A 27,717-nucleotide genomic window follows, 5' to 3' on the forward strand; every position below is an offset into this window, starting at 1 on the left:
CAGCAACAATAAAAATAAAAAAAGTCTTTTATACAATGGAAAAATTGCGCATATATAAAATTGATAAAAGCCTTAATACTACATTTTCATCTGTTAGATCCCCTCCCCCTTTGCTCAAAAATAAATAAATACTGAAGTCGAATATTTTTCTGTTGGAGCTTTTTTTTGAAGATGTCTTCGAACTCAACACAAAAAACAATCATTAAAATATAAGATGAATCAAACAGACAGAAAATAAGAAAATTAGAAATTGAAAAAAATGAAGCGTAGTAAAAAGACATAATGAAAATGTTCGGACCACATCGCATTAATTTCATATTCATACCAGAAAAGTTATCTTAAAAATGTAAACTCAAGAACATGTTTTCTTACATTAAATGTTTTATCACAATAGCAACAATTATCATCTTGGGCTAGGTATATGTCTCTGACAAGGATCGGAATGGTTATTATTCAAATAATCTGTGTTTTATGTCCAATATACCAAAATATGAATTGTCTCTTTCTCACTAATTCTTCTTCTTCTTTGTTCCTAAAAAAAATTAAAGTCAATAATAACATGAAAGCTTTAATCAATAACAACTGAAAAAAGTTAAACTGTAAAACATTTTGATGCACCAATAATGTTTTATTTATAATACTGGGATTTGCTACAATCGTCATGTAAAATAGAATTTACTCCATTGATAGGACATTTGAGCGAAAAAAATAGGACGTTTGAGCGCCAGAATTTTAACCCATTTTAGCGAAAATTAAAAATGTCAAAGCCCATTTTAGCAAAATATTCGTTAACCCTTTTTAGTAAATAACTTATGTATAATAAACTAAAAATGTTTAATAAATTCAAGACAGCACAATATAAAACAATATTAAATATGTTCATTAAAATACAGCACTAAGAGACTCAAGACAGCACAACATAAAACAATATAAAACTTTTCAATTCAAATACAGCACTAAAAGTATAAAAGGTTAAATCAAAATTAAATTACAACAGACTTTGCGTGTACCATAGCATTAAAACAACGATATAATCACTGGGTAATTATTGCACTTTTATTCTTTTGAAATTTTTGCCATTCACTAAAAAAAGATATTGTTTGGATAATTGTTGAATATTATCTCTCGTAGAATATAAATTAAACACGCAAGCTGGTGTAATAGAATTTTCCAGTTGAGACATAATTGTGATTTATTTTAATTCTATTATTCAACAACAGTCATGAATTTATAGAATTGATATGAATTTGAAGTTAAAGTACACATTTCTCATTCAAAATTTAGTTCTGTTTCCCGAAGAAAATCATGATAAATAACTGATTTTTCGTATATTTAATATCATTTGACTGTGACATGAGTTAGCCGCATGGCGTAGTTTCCTTAGGCAAAGACAGTCCATGCGTTTTTTCTATCATCTTGGTTGTCTCATTGATTTAAAACCCACATGTTCTCTTATTGGTCAGTTCAAAAATTTTGCACGTGTTTGCATTAAAGTTTTATGTTACCACGTTTTCGTTCCCTGATGGTCTGAAACAACGTTATTTCACTGTTCCATATTCTAACATGTAATACCACATCTCCCTCTGTTATATAGAAGTGTTATATACATTGTTCAAGTACTAACACCTTTTGTTCTCTATGAGATAAAAACAACACCCTTAGACATTGAATTAAGCACGTTTGTTTTACTGGTGTTTAAATAAATTAAAATCGATTTAAAGATTTATGACATAACATAATTTAGATAAAAAATAAACATACCGGATATGACGTATTAAAGTCCATGTGGTCTGACGACTGCGTATACATCCTTTTCCCATTTAGATCATAAGGTGAGGATGGTATGGGGTATCCTAGTAGTTGGTTTTAATTACATATATCGATGGTATATTTCAACTAAAAAAACAATAATATTTTCAGCCATCACAAATAACACCGGTTAAGTTTTATTATTGTTTTACTATCAGTGTAAAAAATCTAATTTATTGTTTTATAGACGGTTTTTACAATTTCTTTTTATTTCACGAATGAACATCAGTAAATAAAGTTTTCGTAAACGAGTGGGTAAAACTCAATTTTTCAATCTTCTTAAATTTTGACGTACGTCTGAGATACATTTCTAGGAATTTCGATCTAAACTGCTGACTCATGGAACAGTACAGCACAAAATTTATAGCATTGTTCACTAATGCAATGAAATCCATGAGATCACCAAGAGGCACGTAGACATTATGGTAAAAATCCTTCATTACAGCACTCATAAATATAAGAACTCCTTGTGGAAATTCTGTAACTAAGAATAATATCATAACAACGAGTAGCATTCTTGTTGTTTTTGTTTGTCGCGTCTCGCGCTTTTGTCCCATTCCATTGGTTGACAATCTTCGCCGACGACTTTTCCCTTTGATTGCTAAACTATACAGAAGAGAACCACCAAATACGACCATTAAAGCACAGGGAATCAGTTTGGCCAATATAGAATACACAAGAACATTTACAAGGACGATTGTATCAGTTTGATTGGACGCAAGTTTTAAATCCTTTAGTACATACATTGTTTTATTGTTCATTGTTACCTCCTCAATTTCATTTGTAACATAATTCGGAATAAGGATCAGAGTTGATACTATATAAACAACTATTATCACAGTTTTGGCTTGTTTCATACTTCGTTTTCTGGCTATAGGTCCAGTGGCCGTCGTTCTCATTTGGACGAATCGAAAAACAGCTAGTGCCACTCCGAGCCATATAGATATAGTATGCGTTGTAGCTGCTAAGTTTACAAGTATCTGCATGTACGTTGTCCATTGTTTCGTAAACTTCTCTGGAGAAACATCCATAGGATCAAAGACACAATAGAAATGAATAGCAAAAGGTATATAAGGTATCATAGTAAGAATATCTGACACAGCAAGCCAAGTCAACATGACGTTTGTCGGACTTCTCATGTCCGACCGGGACAATATCGTTATATTGAAAATATTCGTGCATACTCCAAACGTGCAAATAATCAAGCTTACATATCCATGAACCCCTGTAAACCACGAGGCGAACTGGAACAATGCATTATCCGGGTACGAACTCGGAATGTCTTCTGATGAATTCATACTGACTGGACTTGTCTCAATCTACCAGCATCTTATTACAATAGTAGCGCGATCGATGTAATATTCTGCAAAGGTAAAACAGTACATTAATTATTAATTACATAATCATTTCAGTTAATAGTAATAAGTACAAATGTACCCACTTGTAAATTATAATATAGCTTTTATACCGCTATTGAAAACATACGAATCTTCTGACTTTACACTACGAGAAAGTGTTCCAAGAAAAGTCCTCCAACTTATTGTCAGCAGTAAATCCGTCTTTTATACAATAAATCATTACATAGGAAATTATCGCTCTTATGATATTAGACAATCTACTGATACACAATAAGTCATTAGCAGTTGATAATAATTATCATTAGGTTACAATGGCAATCTTAACAACTTGGCTATGAGTGTCATAGATTTCCGAACAACTGTCAACCTTCTCGTTCACTATGACATTGCAAAGTTCCGAAGGTATAGAATATTATTTAGATTGCGAATGAATCATAGAGGTAATTGTTTCTGCAATCATTTTCATATATATTTCCTCACTATGAGAGACGAATCTTCTCTACTTTAACATGCTTAAATTCCAATAAATCTTGAGTTCAAATAGACAGTAATATTGATTGCTATAAGAAAGTTTCATTAAGGAAAATTTCTACCTTTCTCATTTCCGCTTCAGTTTTTTCAAGTAACGAGAAAAACAGAATATCGCTGACACTTGTATACTGATAGCTTTTCTCTGCTAATTTTATCAAAAAAATATTAAGCAGATCAATCATATTTAGTTTCGGATTGGAGAATATAGACAAGTTTCATATTAATTTCATCATTATCAAGTTAAAAGGTATCCGACCTTTTGATTATGTCATCATAATGATATAGGAAAGAAATAAGAAATGGCTGCAGGAAAATTTAATCGTTTCAATTGACAAAATGATGCATCTTCTGCTCAAATTGTGACGTAGAACGCTGACTATTACTGAAAGTTCTGACATCATTGATTGAATAGACTCCAATTAACCGATAAGATATTGTAGGTCATTTTAGATAGAATTTGTATCTGAAGAGTGCACATGCATCAAAATCAATTGCATCTTGACCTGCATGGTATAAAGTTTTATTCTGAATGCTTTGAAGTTACTATTGATAAACCTTAAATGAAACCAATGCGCCTTAAGCTCTGAAATTATTTGCTATACCCATCCATCTTTTATCATGATAATAAGCAATTGATTAGATTCAGAGTTTTTTGTGTTGAATATTTTTCCTATTCTACAATGCAGAAGATTATCAATTACACGGTATTGAGTGACAATTTCTATTCAGACTAACATTCTTTGGAATAGAATTACTGCGATTGTTCAAAGCATGGAACAATACACATGTTTCAGGCTCGAACAAGTTCATCATCCTTCTAGGGAACAATTTGACGGGAGTTGTATGTTTTTCTGGAGAATAAGAATAAGAAAATATGGAATGATTTCCAATGAGACATCCATCCACGCAAGTTCAAATGAAGTGGGTGTAAGCAATCATAGGCAACTGTACGGCCTTTAACCAAGAGAATAACACATACCGTATAGTCGGATATAGATAGCACTACATGGGACAGGCACATACAAATATTTTATTAAACTTGTGGTAGGGTTAAATATGTGAGCGTTTAACCCTCCACCTAACGTTGGACAGTAGTGAAAAGACACAACATAAGAACCAACTATAAATTTCAGATGAAAAGGCTTAACTCATCAGATCGACACAAAGGAGAAAAACATCCAATAAAAACACAAACCGGACATGGCAGAGTATTATAACATCCCTCATCCCTAACAACAACAACAAAGAAAAAAAAAAACACTAAGTAAAGATCGTCGAGTAGTCGAAGTTACTGACGGCTATTTCAAAGCCAATAACAAATAATAACAAAAATCATGTATCAAAGACTAAAACTATCAATCAGTACACACCAAACATTCAATTAACGTCAGACGTCATAAATAGCCACAGAAAAAACATGACATTGTCCAATTCCAAAATTTATGTATCGACAGACTGAGGTACATGTACCTACTGTGAAAGTGCATACATGCATATGTATGTGTATAAAAAAAATATGTGTACGGTTTTAATATGATAACAAAATCAATATCCAACTTCAATTAAAACAATAGTCATAGATTTAATTACAGGGTTGATTATGTAATCTTAAGAATGAGTTTATTTAAAGAATTGATAAGTTTAACCAAATCGTATCTAAATTTACGGGCTCAATTACCAGCATCACCGTAAAATTTTGGAAGGGTTATTCCGTTTGAAATATTTCATGCATATTAAGGATGACATCCGATTTGGAGCTCGTATCAATCTGATTGTTTCAATCTTTCAAAATTTGATGTCATAAAAATGTTGTTAAAAGACATTATTAAACTACGGTAGTATATAACCTTTAGATTGTAAGTAGAGTTTTCGCCATTGGGACAGCAACAGTACAACACAATCATAAAACAAATGACATGAGTAAAACTCTGTTAACACTGCAGTTTGAGATATTTTCCGGCGGTTATGAGTCGGCCATTTACTCAGAAACAAGCAACGACGTTGTTAGATACGCATGGAACTGATTTTCTGTAAATTTTTCAAAGGTCTAAAAACTTTTTGAAAATGGTCTTTGTGTGAAAAATTTCTAGGGAAAAAAACTCTACTACTTTAAAGGTTTTTCCATTGCATGACAATTTGATAAAAAAAACATTTTATGTATGGAATGCTTAATGCGAATTTGTCGATAACAGGTTAAATGTTTCGATTATTAGCAAAATGTTATTCATAGCACTTTCTAAAGTGTTTGCAAAGTTTGCAAGAACGGTGCTAATCATACCAAAAATCTTCACAACTCGTTGTATTTCTTGTTTTTAACACGACTGCATAATCTACCACTCATGTCGATCCGCGATTAGATGTTCCAATATGATAGATTCGGTTAAATATGACTGCCTGTATGATGGCACGATGTGTCTTTCTTAACTGATTAATTTATGCCCCTGAGGTGTTGATATTGACAAATGAATACGTTATCGCTGCCGTAATAATCACTCTCCTATGAAGAGGTTGGAAAGTTGACAAATAAATTGTTAAGGTTCATGCTTATTATTGGTATTGAGATTTGTTAAATATCATTGGGGATCACGTTATCATAAAACAGAACTGCAATTCAATATATTCATCAATTACTTTGTTTGAAATCTTTGAGAACTATTAATGTATTGTGACCCCAAATGAATTAGTTTGTGGCTATATTAAAATAAACGCTGATATATATTAAAAAAAAAACCTCTAAGTGTTTAAGGAGTTGCAGAATGACGTAGTATTTTTGTTGATTTAATGGGTTAAAATCTTTGAGAACTATTAATGTATTGTGACCCCCAATGAATAATGTGTGGCTATATTAAAATAAACGCTTATATATATTAAAAAAAAACATCTAAGTGTTTTAGGAGTGACAGAATGACGTAGTATTTTTGTTAATTTAATGGTTTGCAATTAAATTAGACGCCTACTGAAGACAATGTTAAGTTTTGTCCCAAGAGAGACTAAATTAAAGACTTAAAACAAAACGGGGAAAATTACGTGAAAGTTCTTTCAATGAAAATATCGACAATTCATTCAAAGTATGCATCTTGATTTTCAGTCCATAAAACATTATGGGAAAACATATACAGCATTAACTGAAAAGAAAAAAAAAGAGAAACAAAGTATGCTTATGTTTATTGCAAATCAAATATTGTTAAACGCACACGCCATTAAGCAGAGCGAAATTTTAATTTCATAAAATATTTTATCACTTCTATTGATAATGAAAAATGACATTGTATTTGAATGCTTCATAAAAATGCATACTAACTGTTCCTTTACAGTTATTTCCTATTATATATTCTTTGTTATCTACTTAGTTATGGCCTACTTTATGTTTTATTCTTATATGGCATAACTTTTAATATCCTGATACATTCTCGTTCAGCTAACTGTTTTTCCTGTCATTTATCATCATAAATTAAAAAAAAAAATTTTAAAAGATTTTAACAGTTATTCGATATTCTTTAATGTTGAAATATTACATTTAAAATTAATACATATAGACAACAGTAGTTTTCAGATGTTTAAATCTCATAAATTGATTAAAAGGGCTATTAAAGGGTATGTACAAAAACTGATGGATTTAGTATAAACCTTGAAAACGAGTGTCGACAGGATAAACCTCTCCTGCTATGAATATATCTTCCGTCATGAGTATTCATACTTTGTAGAAACATCTCACTAAGGGTATAAGACACAATCGGTTTAGTACATGTTACAGATAAGACGACAACTTTGGCAAATTAAGATCATAGACTGCGAAGACATGTTGCTAATTGTTGTAATTATAAACTAATATTTTAAAATGATTTACCTTTATTTTCATCCACTTCTTATATTCAAACACTTTAATATTCCAAAGTTTTATGTTTTTAAGTGCAGTTGTCCTGCTGCGCAAAAATTTTATCATTCAAATATTTGTATTCCATCATGTCCATAGGAGCAGATTTGTCAAAATATTGTTATACTTACTATGATTTACATATATATTGCACATTATATTTTAACGGTCATCGTGATCAACACTCTATATTATTTACACTAAGCTGAATAAAATTAATTATCAAACTGTCATTCATAATACAGTATCTCAAATTTCCGGATGAAAAATCAAAACATCCGCATATTAATAATGTCATTAAATTGATGCATGTAAACGTCATCGGATGACGACATATCGTAGAAATAAAACTATAAGTTATGTCATTTTCAAAGTAAAGGAATAGTCAGAATTATGCTTAAGCAGCAATGATATTGAAATGATGATGCTGTGCTGTTGATTATAGTACTTTTAAAGTTATAGATACCAATTAACAACCAATCAAATATTTATTGATAAAAGCAACAATTAACTAGTCGAAGACAATGTACCTTTAATTGAAACAAAAAGAACCACAATCAAGGTCAATAGCTACCATAGAATAGTACCTTGGATTTGAATTAGAAATGTGGATGATCAAATAATGGAATAAAAATAACAACAACAGGCATCTCCTATGATTTATACAGCACCCGTAATGAGTTTATAGGCCCAATTAACTCAAGAATTACTGAAAAGTTTTCACATTTCATTTTTTTAATGAACGTTTAACGATTACTTTAATTTCTTGAAATATTTTGTTATCTTGTTCTTAACATAAAATGGTCATTACCGGGTGTAATAGTATTGACAAACCTAACATTTGCTGTTACAAAATGTTAGAAATTATTATAAATTAAGGAATGTATCTCCCTCATGCAAAGCTCTGATTCCTTTCAAGGATTTGGCTTTACTTTTTGGACCTTTTGGATTTTAGCTCTTCATCTTTTATATAAGCTTTGGATTTCAAATATTTTGGCCACGAGCATCACTTAAGAAACATGTATTGTCGAAATGCGCATCTGGTGCAGGAAAATTGGTACCGTTTATGTTATTAAAGTGTACAAAGAATTAACATATTTATTTAAAAAAAACACATTCTCATGCGTTTTCAATTTTTTAGATTAATATTGACTTACTTTAGTTTGATATATCCAAATACAGCCTATTGTATGTATCCTTAATTACATGTACAGTGTAATCCGTAAAATTTAATAAAAAACAGTCAATTATAACATATCCCATTAGTTTCAAAATCCAACATCTGAAAATCGCTTCGATCATCTTTTACATTCAAGTTACATACAATATGCCTTATGATAACACTCATTAAAAATAAACGACACAAAAAACCAAGTTGTTTATATTCATGCTATCGATTTGGTGATAATCCAATCAGACGCAGTAACACAGTATAGCCAACCTATGCTGTAACGTCCAAAGACCAATATTCGCATGACCTTCGAAGATTACAGATGGTATTGCTTACTTAACTTGAGTATTTTGTTTAATTATTTGCCGATTTTACTTTTCTCTTCGTATTTTATTACTTAAACTCTAAGCAACATAGTCTGGTATCATCCATTCAATACTATTCATAAACAATCATTAGTACTTTGGTTGCCTAAAATTACACGTAGTTTATATTCAGATGAGAAAGGTTAGCTATGATTGGTGACATAATTTAAAAATACTAATATACGAAACGTTCCATTTCATTCACATCTTCAAAATTCTAAGATTCCTATGACCTCACAATTGCTCAATTACTTATAAATTTACCTGAACGTATGCAGCACTACGAAGTTAAGTGTATATATGTATTCAATTGAGTTTACTTCAAATTTTAAAAAGTCTTGTGAACCCATAACAGTGGCGGATCCAGCCATTTTAAAAAGGGAGGGGGGGGGGTGTCCCAACCCTGAGTAAAAGGGGGGGGGGTTCCAACTATATGTTCTCATTCAAATGCATTGATCGGCAAAAAAAGGGGGGGTTTCAACCCCTGGAACCCCCCCTCTGGATCCGCCACTGCATAATGGACAGATGGTATTGCTTAATTTCCTAATATGTTTGCCAGACTGAATAAAGTCTGATGCATTTACATCTTTAAAAGTCTAAGATTTCTATAACGCCACTAGCGACAGAGTGTATTGCTTTTAGATTATTAACATGTAAATTTGCCCGACTGAATGCAGTATTAAGAAGTCTGAAATATTTTTTATCTTCATAGTCTCACATTCCTTTGACCCTACTAAAGACAGATTGTATTGCTTTATTAATATACATATTTTCCCGACTGAATGCCATATTTACAACTTCGAATGCCCAAGATTCCAATGACCCCATGACTATTTACCTAACTGTTTACCGTACTATGGAACTCTGGCCTGTAAACAATGATTTTGTACCATAAATGACAATAACATTCTTCAATCGTTTGATGATTATAAGGGGATATTGACTAAACAGTTTATTTCACAACTTACAGGCTTATACAACTTTGTTTTGTATTGAATACATTGGCATTTATGTACATAATTATGTAAACGGAATTAATATTAAACGATACCAAGTATCGAATTTTTGTGTTGTCGTTGACTTTCAACATTGCACAGTGACATTTTTACGCCCCATTTATGGACATTATGTTTTTCTGGTCTGTGCGTCCGTTCATCCGTCCGTCCCGCTTCAGGTTAAAATTTTTGGTCGAGATTGAAGTTGAAGTCCAATCAAATTGAAACTTAGTATACACGTTCCTTATATGATCTTTCCAATTTTGATGCTAAAAAAGAGATTTTTTCCCATTATCAAAGTCCATTAAACATAGAAAATGATAGTGTGGATGGGGCATCCGTGTGCTATGGACACATTTTGTTTTATGACTTTTCCAGATATATTTTACTGAACACTACACTTCTTTAAAAGTGTATTCTTATTAAACTGCATGTTTTTGTTTTTTGTTTTATTGTTCTTAAGAGGGCTTTTGTGGATGACCCTCATTTCTATATTCTTTAATATTTTAGGCGTATTCTATAAACATTTACATATTTTTCTCTATTTTATAAACACCATTCACACCCTCTTCTATGAGAACTAGAAATGAAGTTGAATCTACAGATATAAAAATGTATATCCAACCACACAATTCCGTGGAATAAGATATATCCATTCGAGATAGTAAAATTGTCAAACTTAAAAATGCAAGGAACCAACGAGACTGGCTGAATATTGCTATCAACGGGATAAACTGGTCAACATAAGGAACTCTATGCAACTGTCATAAAACTGAGTGGTCTAAAGTATACTTTCCGTTTTGAATTTTCCTTGGCCATGGGGTTCGGTAATTTTTTTGTTTTACTTTTTGCTCAAAAAGATGTTATGGAAAATGATGAATGTAATGATTTATGAGTTTCGAACAGCGGTATACTACTGTTGCCTTTATTTAATGTTAAAAATACGTTTGGTATGAATGAAAGAATGAATTTTGAATGAATTTTATTCTCATCAACTAATGACATAGTTATAGAGACAATAGTTATTGCAACAATATTATATACAGTGCATGTATGAAGCAAATGATATACATTAACCAGGAGGAGAGACTTACACATTAACAGCTTTCATAATATATCGACATAATTTTTCTAAAACTGTAATATTATTTGAGGAAAACAGATTACATAATTTCAAGGTGTTTGGATTTTTCCAACAAAATTCCGGTAAATATTTTTGTCTTTCATTAACGAAAGATTTGCAATCTTATGGTTGGTAATGACATAATAAAACGTAAAAATTTGATTAATAATTCATCAACTAGTCAGAACATTTTAAATGCATTTAAAAAAAAAACAACACTTTATATATAAATAATGATCACCAACATGTTACTTTTATAAAAAAAATATATTGAAAAGATAAATAAAGTATATTGTGAAAATTCTTCAAAAACATTTGAAATCCATGAACATTAGAGCGTAGCTCTTTACTTCATTGCGATATTTTATGCAATATCTGACCATTGAAGTAAAACTTCCATGCCATGACTCAGTTACCATCCATAAAAACAACATACGGTCGATTCCTCGCCAAATTTAGTTTAGATCTAGGCTGTTTATTGTACTGTCAAACTAGACAGTACGTAGTAGCTATTTAAACACCACTGCAGAAACTTCGGACTTTAATTGCAAACTATTTCCCGTACAGGACGTATCAATCACCGTTTGTTCAAACGACGTTCAGTCACATTTAGTAATAACCCTTATATAGCATTTTGTTACTTACTATATCAACTTTAATAAAGATAAAAATTGATGGATACTGTATCAACTTATATTTCATACTAGTATTACAACATTAACGGTACCAATGTGGAACATTTCGACATTTAATGTCTCTTCATTGATGCTTCAGGCCAGAATATTTGCAAATCACTTAGAAAACATTTGGTCGAATACAGTATCAGCTTTCATTTAGCCAATATACGGTCTATTCATTACGACAGATGTGATTGTTAAGAATGTCAAATGAAAACTAGTATCTCAATTGTTTGTAAAACAATTGAAAGGTCTTTCCAGTAAAAGTGATGTTTTTGTAATATACTTTGTACGACCTTTCGTTTGATATACGACAAGCAAACCTTCTGAAACTTTTCGCTTTTTACACTTAATGACCTCATCCGCTTACATTTTCGAGATTGTAAGTATGATATATGTAACATAGACTTGATGATCTTTCATTTGATATGCAACAACGCCATGTTCTAGAAAGTTTGAATTTTGCACTTACATTTTAATAACCCCATCCAACTAATTTTTGGAGGTCAGGAATTTGATATTTCAAATGTACACATCATGACCTTTCATTTGATATACAACAACCCTATCTTAAAAAAAAATTATTCTTTGCACTCAATGCCCAACCAATTTTTTGGGGATGTCAATTTGAAATTTGAAATGTACGCTTTATGTTCTTTCATTTGATATGCAACAACCTTACCATCTGAGAAATTTGAATTTTTGCACTAAATGACCCAACCCTTCCCCCTGGGATGAAAAAGGGGTAAAACCTTTTCAATTAAGTAGAGTTTATTAAGACCTTCAATTTGATATATCAGATGACCCCATTTGACAAAGTGCCAATAATGATGCAATATCAACCATATAAATAGAAGTTATGAAACTTACAAAGTCAATGCAAAACTTGAAAATTTCAAATTGATTTTTGGTGGTTTTTTCCATGGAATGTTTTTGGTATTTGGTCAAACATATAACTATGTTAACCTCTTCAATTTCTAAAACATTTTAAGTGGTAAGCTCTTGTTGATTCAGAAATATATGCCTCCGCTCGCAAAACTTCAAACTGCATTATCTCTAAAACGACAATAGATATCTCAAATCTGTTAAATAATAAATGATCTGCAGTTGAAGCACATCATTGGAGAAAAAAAATTAGGACAATTCCAAAGTTCATCTATGTCACAATGAATCATCAAATATATGATACAATACCAAACTTGAGAACCGGAAGTCGTGGAGACATGGGACTACCACCATTCAACTCAGGACCACTTGACCTTTCAAATGTGACAAGGTCAAGGTCATACTACACTTTGAAGGTCAACGTTAAATTTCATCATGGCCTGACATTGACCTCAAATTGAAGGTCTTGAATTACTGATCATCTTTGCAGTTTATAGTAGGTTGATATCTGTTACCTTTTAAAAGATATACACTTGTTACTATAGGTTTAAGAATTATGTTGTAACTTTTGGACAGACAGTCGGACATATTTTAGCTTAATGTATAAAATGTAGAGCTCGTCGAGAGGAACATTTTATACACAGTATGAGTGCAGCAAACTCTTATATTATAGTTTTCTTAATATGCAAGCTTGAAAATGCAGCGTAATTTCTTTTTGCACTCGGTGACCTTTGACCTTGGTGCAAATTAAAGGTCGCATGAATTAAAGAATATTGGTGAAGTTCTCAAGTCTCTACGACTTCCGGTTCTTGAAATATATTTTTTCAAGGGGAATAACTACTTATCAGGGTAATTTTTTTATGTTTATAATCATTGCCATCTGTTCCTGTACATGCTGCCATTTTCAATTCTATTCTATCTCTAATACTTTTAAAGAAAAATGCAAATAAAAAAATGCTTCAAGGGGAAATAACTCTCAAAGGGGATGATGAAATCCTACACAGCCTCCTCTGGTAATACGTCATAATGAGATCTATCGATGGTCAATATTTGGTCTTGATGACTTCAATAGAAACGGGGGGAGGGCATGTCAAAAAAATGTTGGAAGAAAGAAAAACATTAGAAAAACAATAAGGTCTTTCCTCACGTAGGGGAAAGACCTTAATAACTGTTTATACATTTTGCTCGTCCGAAGAGAATTTATAAATTTTCCTTCATTAGCTCATTAATTCAAAAGTCAAGGATGTATAAACAGCATAAAAAGAACAGTCAAAATAAATTTAATGTCATTTAAACGGTCATTTATCAGAACAATTATTATGTCTATGCCAGTATATATTATGCATTCATTATGAGAGCATGCACTCATTAATTTTGTCATTTTATATTTAGATATAATGCAGTTACTTCTTATGTCAAATTCCATTTGGGCAGCATGCGTTCGTTCATATGCTGTCACAACCGATTTAGACGGCGTTTAAAAGTAACTGCATGACCTCCAGTAACTATTAGGGCGTGATACGGTAACGTGCTCTGACGACGTCCATTTCGACAGCATGCAGTTACAAAATTTGTCACCATCTTATTTGAAGTAGCTTTATACTATACTGCCGTACATTAAGCCATCATGCAATTACTTTTAACAATTATTGTTTCACCATTTGTGTTTAAACCATAGCCATATACTGATTCATTATCTTCGCAAGCTTGTAAACTTTTCTCAAGTTCTTTATCCAATTCGACCGCATTTTATTATTGAAAATTGGTGCAGGTGCGTTTATTTTTGAAGTTTTATAATATAAAGAGTATAAAGTTATTAACTGTTTATATTTATCTGTCAATGGTTTGAATTACATATCTATAAAATCATCTATCATTTGATATACAAACTGATAAGCAAAGCTCAGACACCTACATAGCAAGCAAGATAAAATAAAAATAAATCTGAGGTGCAGAAACCACTTTCATTAAAGATTTTCCCCATTACAATTTTCAAAATTTTCAAGTGCAATACAAATTTTCCGATTAAGCTACACAGTAAAATAGTTACCATGGCGCTTTAATGATTTCATGGTAATATGAGATATGTGTCTGGATGCAAAAAATGAACGTGAAAGTCATAGAAATAGGAGAGAGAACTTCCGTTTATTTTACTCGTTAAAATGTCTGATGTAATTCAATTCAGTAAATGATATGTTTTCGTTATACTCTGTATATCTGGTCTTAATCGAAATGTACATAAAAGGGTAATATCATGGTTGCCCTTAATTAGAATGGTACTATCATGGATGCCCTTAATTAGAAATTCAACATTAAATTAATAATGACCCACGAAAGATAGTTAATTTAAAATAATCCATGAAAGTGTTGCTATATTTGGTTTTTGTATATTGAGAGTCTGTGAGATAATGATGTCAATGCTATGTTAGGACACAGTTATGTGATTATATTACATATGGTGTAGAATTCTGCTCTTTTTATTGGATATTACGATCACGTGATTCAACACAGTTATATGATATTATCGACATTGACATATAAAATAATGAATTGTCAATTCCGTCGGTGGTACTTTTAATGCCACCTGAAGATATTTAATCAATAATTCAAAATTAGCAGTAATCCTACTGACGAGGTTTATCACTGTAATTAAAGGCTGAAGCGAGATAAAATTACAAAACATATAAAATAGCTTTTTTAAATTAACTGTTCGCATTAGTCTGTCTGATCTGATATTGACTCAACAAAATAGAAAATACTTTAACTAAAAGGTTAATGCTTATAGTTAAAAACAATCTGAGATTATTTTTCAATCATGACAGATTTTATTTTTCAATGGTCGTTTATTCGTAGTTCAAACTTGATAAAGTCCACTGTTGCTGGTGGATTGTTGTCATAAAGGGTCTCAAAATGCAATAAAACAGGACGTTGTTTGAGTGTCATTAAGAAAAATTTCCAATAAAAAAAATGCAAGTCACAATGCATAAAACGTTAACAGTTATAGGTCAAAGTACAACCTTCAACACAGAGCCATGGCTATAAAGCTATAAAGGGTACCAAAATGTCTAGTGTAAACAATTCAAACAGGACAACCAGTCTGATTTGTACAAAAAAAAAGCAAGGAGAGAAAACTAACTATGAACCACACTAACAAACGACAATCACTGAAGGAAACCCAGTTGTCAATTATTTATCACTGATGTGATTTATAATTATACATTTCTTGAATTGTCATTGGTCATTCCTTTTTGCTATAGGGTTGTCAGTATATTTGAAACTATTGAGTTTGAATCATCATTTTGCCTTTCTTTTATCAACCTATGTGAATATGTTACAACTATCAATCCGTGAGAATATGATGGAATTATCAACCTTTATTAATATGACGTAATTAAAAATAAAATAGTTTTTATTTCATTGCGAAGTGCATCTGCTAGAAATAACCTTGTGAATAAATTGCATTTAACCGTCATTGTGAATATGTGGTTTTGTCGTAAATAAATCATTGGATTTCAAACATTTGGCTTTGAGCATTGCAGGTGAAGTGCTGATAAATGAAGAAAAAACGCTTCGTATGCATGAACGTTATATAACGAGTTGTTTTCATTTTTTATAACTCTGCAAATTCAAAGTAAAATTGTTATGGACAACGTTAATGAATATCTTGCCTAACAATTATTTTGGTAACTTTCGATTCCCTTTGATTTTAACTTTTTTGAAGAAGAGATTCGGGAGCATGGAATATAAAGTTTTTCATTTTCATATTGGTCATAAAACTTCTAGTAGTGAAATTTTTCTTGTTGTTCGATCCTTCCAAAAGATTTGTAGTCTCGTTTATTACGGATTCAAACGCTAATTTCAGAATACAGCTTAGCAGCCCACAAGAGACACATGTCATTTCACACAACTGACAGCAGTATAATCGATTGAACCAAAGGTTCTCATTCTTTTTACATTATAACAGTATCACAAAGAATCGTAGGTTAAAAACGTTAGATGTAAGTATTTAGAGAAGAGCACAACTATCATGTGACGGAAGGAGAGTTTATTATTAAAATACCAAACACACCACTTTCATTTGGTAGACAAATTATGGACGAACTAATATAGCAACCCCTCTCACATAAATGATAAAATAAAAGTGAATTGTTTGTTTAAAAGTGGAAAATGAGGCTTAGTAAAAATCAATTTTTTGTCCTTCTTATTTCAAAGAATCAATTTTCATTTCATGTTCTTTATTTTCGATGCATCAGTTATAAGAAAATAATCACTGTAGACAGGCAAAATAACCCTGTCTCCCCTACCAAAAATGATTCAATGAAAATCAACAAACTTCAGTCCGGGACTGGCTTTAGGATACAGAACACGGACCGAAGGTAGCAAAATTGTATCAACAAATAACTGTTTATAACTATCGCTGGCCATTGATACAGCTAGTAACAAAAATGTGTACCTAATTATTGACCGAAAATATTTTGAAAGACTCGAAATTGTTCGGTGTCGGGTGTGGACATTATATCAATCATTACGAAGATTTATATAATTTGTTTCGCTCTTAGGTCGTACATTGTTTTTTTTTTTTTTTAAGTCACGTTTTTAACTTTATTCTTCCTCTTATTTAGTCAAAGTTCGATTTCATTTCGAATTATTCTGCTGTCTCTTAAGCCTTGGTCATACCTTACCGGATAGCACGAACAGCGCCTAACGGATGAAAAATAAAAGTTGTCCGTTGACAAAATTGTTATCCGTTGGGAGTCCGTTGATGTACTGATCGAATAAAACGGACGTGTAACGGACACACACCGGATATGCAACGTACGAGAAACGGACACGTACCGGACAGAACGGATGTCAAACGTACATCCAACGGACGAGTAACGCATAAAACGGACACCTAACGGAAGCGTACCGGATAAAACGGATGAACAAGATATACGGAAAAATCAAAGGCGACATTAACAATACATGTAAATCGCATAAATATTCAAAATGTTTCTGTGTAACTGGTTTTGGTTTGTTCTTCAAAATTCCGCCAAAGGACAGTGTCTGGCATGAATAAGAACTGCTTGATTGTGAAGACGTGCCTATACTCTAAGATCGATTATGAATAATAAGAATTCATGAACCTTAAGAAATCTGACATACCAATAATTGGCATTTCTGATGCGAAATTTTCAATCGGCATTTATCCGTTTCAGATCCGTTCATCATCCGTTTTATCCGTTATACGTCCCGATGAAGTCCGTTTCTCATCCGTTCAACATCCGTTTTATCCGTTAGACGTCCGGTAGAAGTCCGTTGGGGAATTTATCTTCCAGACCTCCAACGGATGTATAACAAACACGTAACGGATACAAAACGGAAACGAAACGGACGAGTACCGTACAAAACGGACATTTTATCCGCTGGACGTCCGTTCAAAGTTTTGAACATGCTCAAAATTTTCCACCGAACAGAACGGACATCGACGGATAAAACGTACGCTTAACGGACATGCAACGGATATGGACGGACGTCTAACGAATAAGAACGGACATGAACGGATTGAAAAAAAGTTATCCGTTAGGCGTCCGTTAGAGCTATCTGGTAAGGTGTGACCGAGGCTTTATGTAGTGATTCGACTTCGAAGTGATTTTATTCTGAGTAATTACGTAAACAGTCGATCACATTTCGACCTACTTTTTGTTAAACTTAGATAACATTTCGAATTATTCTGACCCTTATATAGAACCACTGTGTTTATGCTACTGCTGGTGAGTTTATCACCAGCCTAGTAGAAAGCCCTTATGTATTGACATAAATTATCATTGATATGGTCATAATTACAAGTCAACTGTTTACAAAACTTTGAATTTGGAAAAAACTAAGTCCCTTCTTCCTCAGGAATAGATTACCTTAGCTGTGTTTTGGTACTAATTTTAGAAATTTTAGGTCTTCAATTTCGTACCTTATTTCGCCTTTTTAATTTCTTGTTATCGAGCATCACTGATGACAAAACCGAGTTTTGCGCAAACAATCTCATTTCTGGTATCTATGATGCCATTGAGTTTAGTTACACAAAAAAAGTAGATTAAATTTCACTCAATCTGCGTCTTACTGTGTAAACGGTCGGTTACATTCAGATAGTCAGTCTTTTGTATTGTAAACAGTCGATTACATTTCGAGTTAATCCTCCTCCTATATTGCACACTCGACCTTCCCCATTTCTTACATCATGAACAGTCGATTTAATTTTACTCACCCTGTCTCTGACTGCGTTAACAATCGATTATATTTCGATTTACTCTATACTTAATATAGTAAACTGTCGATAAAATTTCGACTTATTGATTTTTTTGTAGCAAACAGTTGATCTTATTTCGACAAACTTTGTCTTAAACGGAATCATCAATGGATGATATTTCGACATACATACTCTATCCCGTATGCAGTAAATAACGGATTATACTTAGAACTATTCTGGCTTTTATGTAGTAAATAGTTGATTAAATTCTGTCTTTAACGTACTAAACAAACAATCATATAAACCGAGTTTTTATACATTTAAATGGTTATCTCTTAAGTTTTCTACATGCAAGACATGAGATAACTGATTTACAATATAGAGTAGTACAACAATTAGTCTGAAATCTAACAATGATTATAATGCGTTCTCAACTAAAATTTCAAATTCTCATGTACAGTTTTTGTCATACATTCCGTGAAATAACTAGGAAATAGCATATGTCAATGAAAAGATGCTAATTTTGAATAATTTGTCTAAGTATTTCTCAATTTTTTAATTGCTTTCATATTTTGTGTAAGGTAGCATCTTTTTATAGTACATATGCTGTCTGTTTGATTTTATATTCTTCCAGAATTTAAATTTGATGTAGATGCTGTTGTTAAAATAATAATGTACTGGAGCATCTTACTTTTACTAGGATGCTAGTTTTGCATATATTTTTTTTTTAATATTTTTTTATTTTTTGGGGATGCTGGATTTCCTATATATTGAAATGCTGGCATCCAGTCATATTGGGATGGTGGCATCCCGTTTTACTGAGATGCTGGCATCCCGTTTTATTGGGATGCTGGCATCCAGTCATATTGGGATGCTGGCATCCAGTCATATTGGGATGCTGGCATCCCGTTTTATTGAGATGCTGGCATCCCGTTTTATTGAGATGCTGGCATCCCGTTTTATTGGGATGCTGGCATCCAGTCATATTGGGATGCTGGCATCCCGTTTTATTGAGATGCTGGCATCCCGTTTTATTGGGATGCTGGCATCCCGTTATATTGGGATGCTGGCATCCCGAAAAAGCTGGATGCTGGCATCCAAAACTGTAGGAGTGCAGACATCGCAAAATATCCGAATGCAGTAATCCTAAAAGTTCTGTTTGATATACTGTTGGCCGAATTTCTATAGATGTACTCCAATGCATAATTTTGTGTAATGCAAAAAATAAAACAACAACAAAAATCCGTTTGTTGTTTTTCTCCCAACATTTTATCTAATGACGTCAGGGATATTATGACGTAAGAGGTGTTTTACCATCATGCGTAGAGATTCATGCAGAGACAGTAAACATGATAAGAAATCAAATCTCAAGAATCACTTATACCGATGTAAATATTTTTTGAAAAGTAATTAAAACAGGTAACCCTTTTAATATTCTCTTATTTATTAGTTTTTCTTATGTTTAATACTGAAAGCGCTTGCACTATTTTTCTACGCTAATTGCGGCAAATCCCAACCGCATGACGTCATGTAAAAAGAATGTTTAAAATCGGCGAAATGGACGCAAGGGGAAGGACGAAAAACACTTCTTTGGCCAGTATGCCGCAATTTATTATCATTTTGATATAACAGAAACATAATTATACGCAATAGAACGCTACTCATACAGGTAAGACAAAGTAGATTTTCTTATATTTTACATGCACTTCGTAGTCCGAGATTTCTCAGATTTTATAGCCATTCATAAGGAATATCCTACTCAACTCGACAACTGTATGTCTGTAATGTAATGGTTTCATATACATATTATCAGATGCCGAATTTTTCTATAGGAGACGATTTGACTTGTGCCCGTCCGAGATTTATACTCTGACGTCCTACGCTCATGTCATGGGCCTACATGTAGCTTGTCTTGCAAAACAGCTGTTTGAAGTCGGAGCAATATCGGACGCATTTCAGTGACTTGATACGCCAGCCGGATAATATAATTCTGATTACTTCCAGAGGGAAAATTACAGGCTTAAATGGTTTGGCAACAATGATTAATGTCAGTCGCCAGATTCTCCCATGTCGTCGGGGAGGGATGCACTTCGATCCGTTTGTGGTAGCCAATGGTGATTCCAGAACTTTCTATAAATGGGATTTTTTTTTGGGGGGGGGGGGCACTGACTGCCATAACAAAGGGCCCCGCTAAAGTCATCTTTTAGTGTTTACCTGTATAATAAACCAATTTTTTTCACACGAAAAAGGAGGGGGCTGGATCCGCCTATGGTAGCGATGAGCCTCCAAGACAGACATACTTTAATATGACTATGAGAGTTTTTACCTTTTTTTTTACATCGAGTCTATGAGAGAGAAATTATGACTGTAACAGTGCTTAGTGCCAAATTACCAAAAAACTTGAAGGAAGACTATTTCTATATTAGGGTAGGTATGGAATACACATATATTTTTTTTATTTTGCCTTATGGAAATATGTACTTTTTCATGAAGTTATGAATAGTTTTGACAAAAATATGATCGACATAAACCCCACCGAGACGATTAACCACCATCAATATGGCCATGGCCAGTAAAAATATTGGGTCGGCAAAATTAATTTGTTTACCCCTATAGACAACCTATAAGAAAACCATTAAAATGCATCACTGGTAAGAGTCCTTTGAGTACAAGAAAAATAAAGTATGGAAAACTTAATTTCAGATTAATTTTCGGTCTAGAAAATTGAATGTGTTGATTGCCTTTTTTTGCAAGGGTCTAAAACCAGTTAACTTGTGCCCGTCCGAGATTACTCTGAGTCTTGACTTCCTACGCTCATGGGCCTAGCTTGTCTTGCAAAACAGCCGTTTGAAGTCCGAGTAATATCTGAGTAATGGTATGATTGCTAATGATACAACTCTCCACCGGACTGAGACCAAATAATATAGCATTAATATGACTAAGCAGTTTACAATTAAATGTCAGCATATGGCCTCCAACAATGAACAAAACTCATACTGCATAGTAATATATGAATTAGATTGAATGTAAAATTTGAAATACTATGTTTTAAAAGAAAGAAACGCTTATCCTACATAACAGATTTGCCGATTTCAAAATAAATTTACTCTAATATATATACATTTTGTACTTAGCTTACTGGCAAGAATTAATAATAATAGGTTACATGTATAGTTTTATGGGTCAAGCTACAGCATGTAGTCTAACAAATATGCCTCAGAGTCATCTTTTCATAAATGATTTTAAGCTGATATTTTCGTGATTTATTTCTTTTTTTTTTAAACGAAGCTCAGTGGAAGCTTGATAATAAAAGCAATGCATATATATAGCAAATTTGCAAAATAAATGAAAAGAAAATACGAAAATTAAGGAAAATGTAAATATCGCTACAAGAGTTTTGTGTTCCAGGAATAGGCTAAAATTAAAAAAAAAAAAACACACACACAAATTTAAAAAAGGTGTTAACCAAATACACCCTTAGATGGGAATTAAATTTCACGAAAGTCGCTAAATACATGTAGGATGTATTTCTAAAAAAAACCACTTTTCTCCCTTTCATAATGTACAGTATAGACCTGGATGTTGTTCCATAAAAAAATCAATTGAACTAGTGGTTCATATGTCAAATGTATGTGTTTTGAATATTAACAACAGGCATATATTGGTGTGGAAAACTTAATTTAAAAGAAGTTTAAATGAAGGTTTTCTTCGAATAATAATGCGTTTTCTCGTTCCCTAGTGTTGTGATGTTACAACGAAAATTTATTGTTGAAAATCTTTCATATAATTATTATTTCTCTTTTCAGCATTTGTAAAGAAGTGGCTTCACCTTTCTGGTTACTATTCATGAGTTGTGTATTAATGTATCGCAACACTTTATAGTTATTGGACAGGTTAAACTCAGACGACGAATCATCCAAACAGCACCAGATCATTTGTGATTCCAGCTGATTTCAGATTACTAGCAATACATGATAATAGAAAGTTTGAAAGTTCCAGTTCGTGTAACTCACTCAGATTTGATTAAATGATTAACAAATACCGGTATTGAAATATTAAAATACAGAAAAAAGATACAAGTTTAATAATGATTGTAATAAAGAAAATGTAAGTTTTGTTAATAAAATGAAAGGCTCAAGTACTAGAAGATCCTGACATGATGTACTGACTCATTGGAAGATGTATACAGCAAGTCCAGAGATACTGACAATATCCAGTATGTACAGATCATCGACACTGTGCACTAGACGTATCAATAATAATTTTTTTTTAAATATTGCATTATGGTACACGTTTTATTGTATACAGGCAATTGCGGGAAACAAATCTCCTTAATTTATACATTGGATGCCAATAGACACAAAACAAAAATTATTATGCAGGTTTAAATATAACGCACCTCATATTTAGCATTTTAATAAAGGTACAGTCACCACTCCGTTTTGTAGAGTGTTTGTCCTGGATGACTTAGTTAATCAGACATTCCCAAGGTTGATGGTCATTGGGCAAATTCATTTGATTGATAAAATGCCATACAAAATGAGCAGCATTTTTTTTTAATTTTGTCCAGTTGATTTCCGAAAGCCTTGGGAACTACTAAACTTGATATGATTTCAGCTGGCAATTGCATTAAGCTTATTTAAAAAAAAATTCTATGAACATTCGAAACATGAGCATATCAGATTTGAAAATTATAGTCCTGATGTCATCATATATAAATGTATTGTCTCGAGACCACAATAGTCAATAACATGTATACATCATGTCTTATATAATGGTAATCAAATTCAGAAAAATAACATTACAGTTGGCTAATTATTGGAAACTTACCGGTAGTACATTGACATAGTTTTATAAATATCAAATTGTTGACATCAGCATTCACATGGTCAACTAGCACTTTACAATTCAGACTCAGTTTGTTGGTCAAGTATACATTTCACACTGTTACCTATGATGTCACATTCTCAATATGCATTAAACTGGAAATGTACTAGGTGTTATATTGGTGGATTAATACTAAAATCCAATTGATTAGGAAGCAGCATTTAAATTCGTATGTCATAATGAAAAATGGTACATATCTGCAAGGTTGTGATGCCAGAATCCCTATATTTTGGTATGTCAGCATCCAGATATATTGAGATGCTAGCATCCCGATATTTTGGGATGCCAGCATCCGGATATTTTGGGATGCCAGCATCCGGATATTTTGGGATGCCAGCATCCAGATATATTGGGATGCCAGCATCCGGATATTTTGGGATGCCAGCATCCAGATATATTGGGATGCCAGCATCCGGATATTTTGGGATGCCAGCATCCGGATATTTTAGGATGCCAGCATCCAGATATATTGGGATGCCAGCATCCAGATATATTGGGATGCCAGCATCCAGATATTTTGGGATGCCAGCATCCGGATATTTTAGGATGCCAGCATCCAGATATATTGGGATGCCAGCATCCAGATATATTGGGATGCCAGCATCCGGATATTTTGGGATGCCAGCATCCGGATATTTTGGGATGCCAGCATCTGGATATTTTTGGGATGCCAGCATCCAGATATATTGGGTTGCCAGCATCCGGATATATTGGGATGCCAGCATCCGGATATTTTGGGATGCCAGCATCCAGATATGTTGGGATGTCAGTTTCCGGATATGTTGGGATGCCAGAATCTATAAATAATTGGAAGCCAGCATCCAAACGTTGAGGTATTCAATATGAAATTAAAAGAATTACATCAGCATCTATCAAAGGTGAAGATGCAATTTTAATCTTTTTCGTCATTATCCGCAGACACTTTTTTGAAATATGCTATGTACAGAAATAAGATGTGCTTTTTATACAAAACAATTTCACAACTACAAAAGTTATTAATATAATCGAGAGAGCATCCATAATCTTTCAGACCCAATAAAATTCATTATGTAGCATCTAGTATTCATAGAAATAAATGAATCAGTATGATTTTTGGTAAAATGAGCATATATTGATACTTAAACAAATGCAATATAGTAGAAATATTCCGAATATGGAACATGGCCGTAACATTTTCTCCGGACGTTGAAAATTTTAGTAGAATACAACATAATTTTACCTTAAAAATTCAAAAATTGTCAAAAAATTCTCTTTAAGCATATGAGAATTACAAATTTTAGTTGAGAACACATTTTATATAGAAATGAGAAAAAAAAGCCATATTGCAATGAAGATTCATCATAAGTATAATCAGATGATTCTCAACGTTGTCTCTAAACGAAATATCAGTCTACGACATACGGTTTATTGATGTTTCTAAGCGTTTTATCATCTGATTTATACTGTCTGAGATATAAAGTTTATCATATTGTCATATAAATCGACGCAATGTATGCAAGTAAATCGTATTTGAAATGTCAATTGAAAACTTATCCTTGTCACCTAGATCTTAAACTTGTACTGCAAATGGATTTAATTTGAATTTACAATTCAAACAAGCAATGTTCCCAAGATGAATCAATGTCATAACCAGACAAAAGTTACATACACTGCACGATTTTCAATTTATGCGACAACCAATGGATTATATTTCGACATACATACCCTGTCCCGTATGCAGTAAATAACGGATAATACTTAAAATTATTCTGACTCGGATTTGTTTTCTCTCAATCGATTTATCACTTTTAAAAAGTGGTAAACTACTGTTGACTTTATTTATGTAGTAAATAGTTGATTACATTGCGGCTTACTAAGGACCGTCTTTTACGGTCTAAACAAACCATCATATAAACCGAGTTTTTATATATTAAAATGGACCACCTCTAAAGTTTTCTAAATGAAAGACATGAAATGACTGATCTGCAATATAGATTAGTACAACAATTAGTCTAAAATCTAGCAATCATTTTATGGAAATGAGACAAAAAAGTCATATTGCAATGAAGATTCATCATAAGTATAATCAGATGATTCTCAACGTTGTCTCTAAACGAAATATCAGTCTACGACATACGGTTTATTGATGTTTCTAAGCGTTTTATCATCTGATTTATACTGTCTGAGATATAAAGTTTATCATATTGTCATATAAATCGACGCAATGTATGCAAGTAAATCGTATTTGAAATGTCAATTGAAAACTGATCCTTGTCACCTAGATCTTAAACGTGAACTGCAAATGGATTTAATTTGAATTTACAATTCAAACAAACAATGTTCACAAGATGAATCAAAGTCATAACCAGACAAAAGTTACATACACTGCACGATTTTCAATTTATGCGACAACCAATGGATTATATTTCGACATACATACCCTGTCCCGTATGCAGTAAATAACGGATAATACTTAAAATTATTCTGACTCGAATTTGTTTTCTCTCAATCGATTTATCACTTTTGAACAGTGGTAAACTACTGTTGACTTTATTTATGTAGTAAATAGTTGATTACATTGCGGCTTACTAAGGGCTTCTTTTACGGTCTAAACAAACCATCATATAAACCGAGTTTTTATACATTTAAATGGTTATCTCTTAAGTTTTCTACATGCAAGACATGAGATAACTGATTTGCAATATAGAGTAGTACAACAATTAGTCTGAAATCTAACAATGATTATATGGAAATAAGACAAAAAAGTCATATTGCAATGAAGAGTCATCATAAGTATAATCAGATGATTCTCAACGTTGTCTCTAAACGAAATATCGGTCTACGACATACGGTTTATTGATGTTTCTAATCGTTTTATCATCTGATTAATACTGTCTGAGATATAAAGTTTATCATATTGTCATATAAATCGACGCAATGTATGCAAGTAAATCGTATTTGAAATGTCAATTGAAAACTGATCCTTGTCACCTAGATCTTACACGTGAACTGCAAATGGATTTAATTTGAATTTACAATTTAAACAAGCAATGTTCCCAAGATGAATCAATGTCATAACCAGACAAAAGTTACATACACTGCACGATTTTCAATTTATGCGACAACCAATGGATTATATTTCGACATACATACCCTGTCCCGTATGCAGTAAATAACGGATAATACTTAAAATTATTCTGACTCGGATTTGTTTTCTCTCAATCGATTTATCACTTTTAAAAAGTGGTAAACTACTGTTGACTTTATTTATGTAGTAAATAGTTGATTACATTGCGGCTTACTAAGGACCGTCTTTTACGGTCTAAACAAACCATCATATAAACCGAGTTTTTATATATTAAAATGGACCACCTCTAAAGTTTTCTAAATGAAAGACATGAAATGACTGATCTGCAATATAGATTAGTACAACAATTAGTCTAAAATCTAGCAATCATTTTATGGAAATGAGACAAAAAAGTCATATTGCAATGAAGATTCATCATAAGTATAATCAGATGATTCTCAACGTTGTCTCTAAACGAAATATCAGTCTACGACATACGGTTTATTGATGTTTCTAATCGTTTTATCATCTGATTTATACTGTCTGAGATATAGGGTTTAGCATTATTGTCATATAAATCGACGCAATGTATGCAAGGAAATTGTATTTGTAATGTCAATTGAAAACTGATCCTTGTCACCTAGATCTTAAACTTGTACTGCAAATGGATTTAATTTGAATGTACAATTTAAACAAACAATGTTCACAAGATGAATCAGAGTTATAACCAGACAATATTAACAAACAATGTAGGATTTTACAATATTATGCGA

General features: G+C 32.4%; 1 protein-coding gene across 4 annotated transcripts in view; it reads right to left on the bottom strand.

Annotated features, from left to right (window-relative positions):
* Positions 1–363: 363 nt before the first annotated feature.
* Positions 364–27,717, bottom strand: part of LOC143056455 (G-protein coupled receptor dmsr-1-like) — a 59,859-nt gene continuing 32,505 nt past the window's right edge. Inside the window, exons 1-3 of one of the 4 annotated variants that reach the window (XR_012972351.1) lie at positions 8,730–8,863; positions 1,762–3,172; positions 364–532 (exon numbers count right to left, since the gene is read on the bottom strand). Coding sequence is in view for 1 of the 4 variants with exons in the window: in XM_076229535.1 (XP_076085650.1) it covers positions 2,022–3,107 (1,086 nt within the window). In the remaining 3 variants the exon portion in view is untranslated. Of the gene's footprint in view, positions 533–1,760; positions 3,173–7,545; positions 7,830–8,729; positions 8,864–27,717 lie in introns of those variants that run through there. The other 3 variants (XR_012972352.1, XR_012972350.1, XM_076229535.1) reach the window with 3 other exon arrangements.

The sequence above is a fragment of the Mytilus galloprovincialis genome, chromosome 13, assembly GCF_965363235.1.
Source record: "Mytilus galloprovincialis chromosome 13, xbMytGall1.hap1.1, whole genome shotgun sequence".
In the NCBI taxonomy this organism is placed as follows: domain Eukaryota; kingdom Metazoa; phylum Mollusca; class Bivalvia; order Mytilida; family Mytilidae; genus Mytilus; species Mytilus galloprovincialis.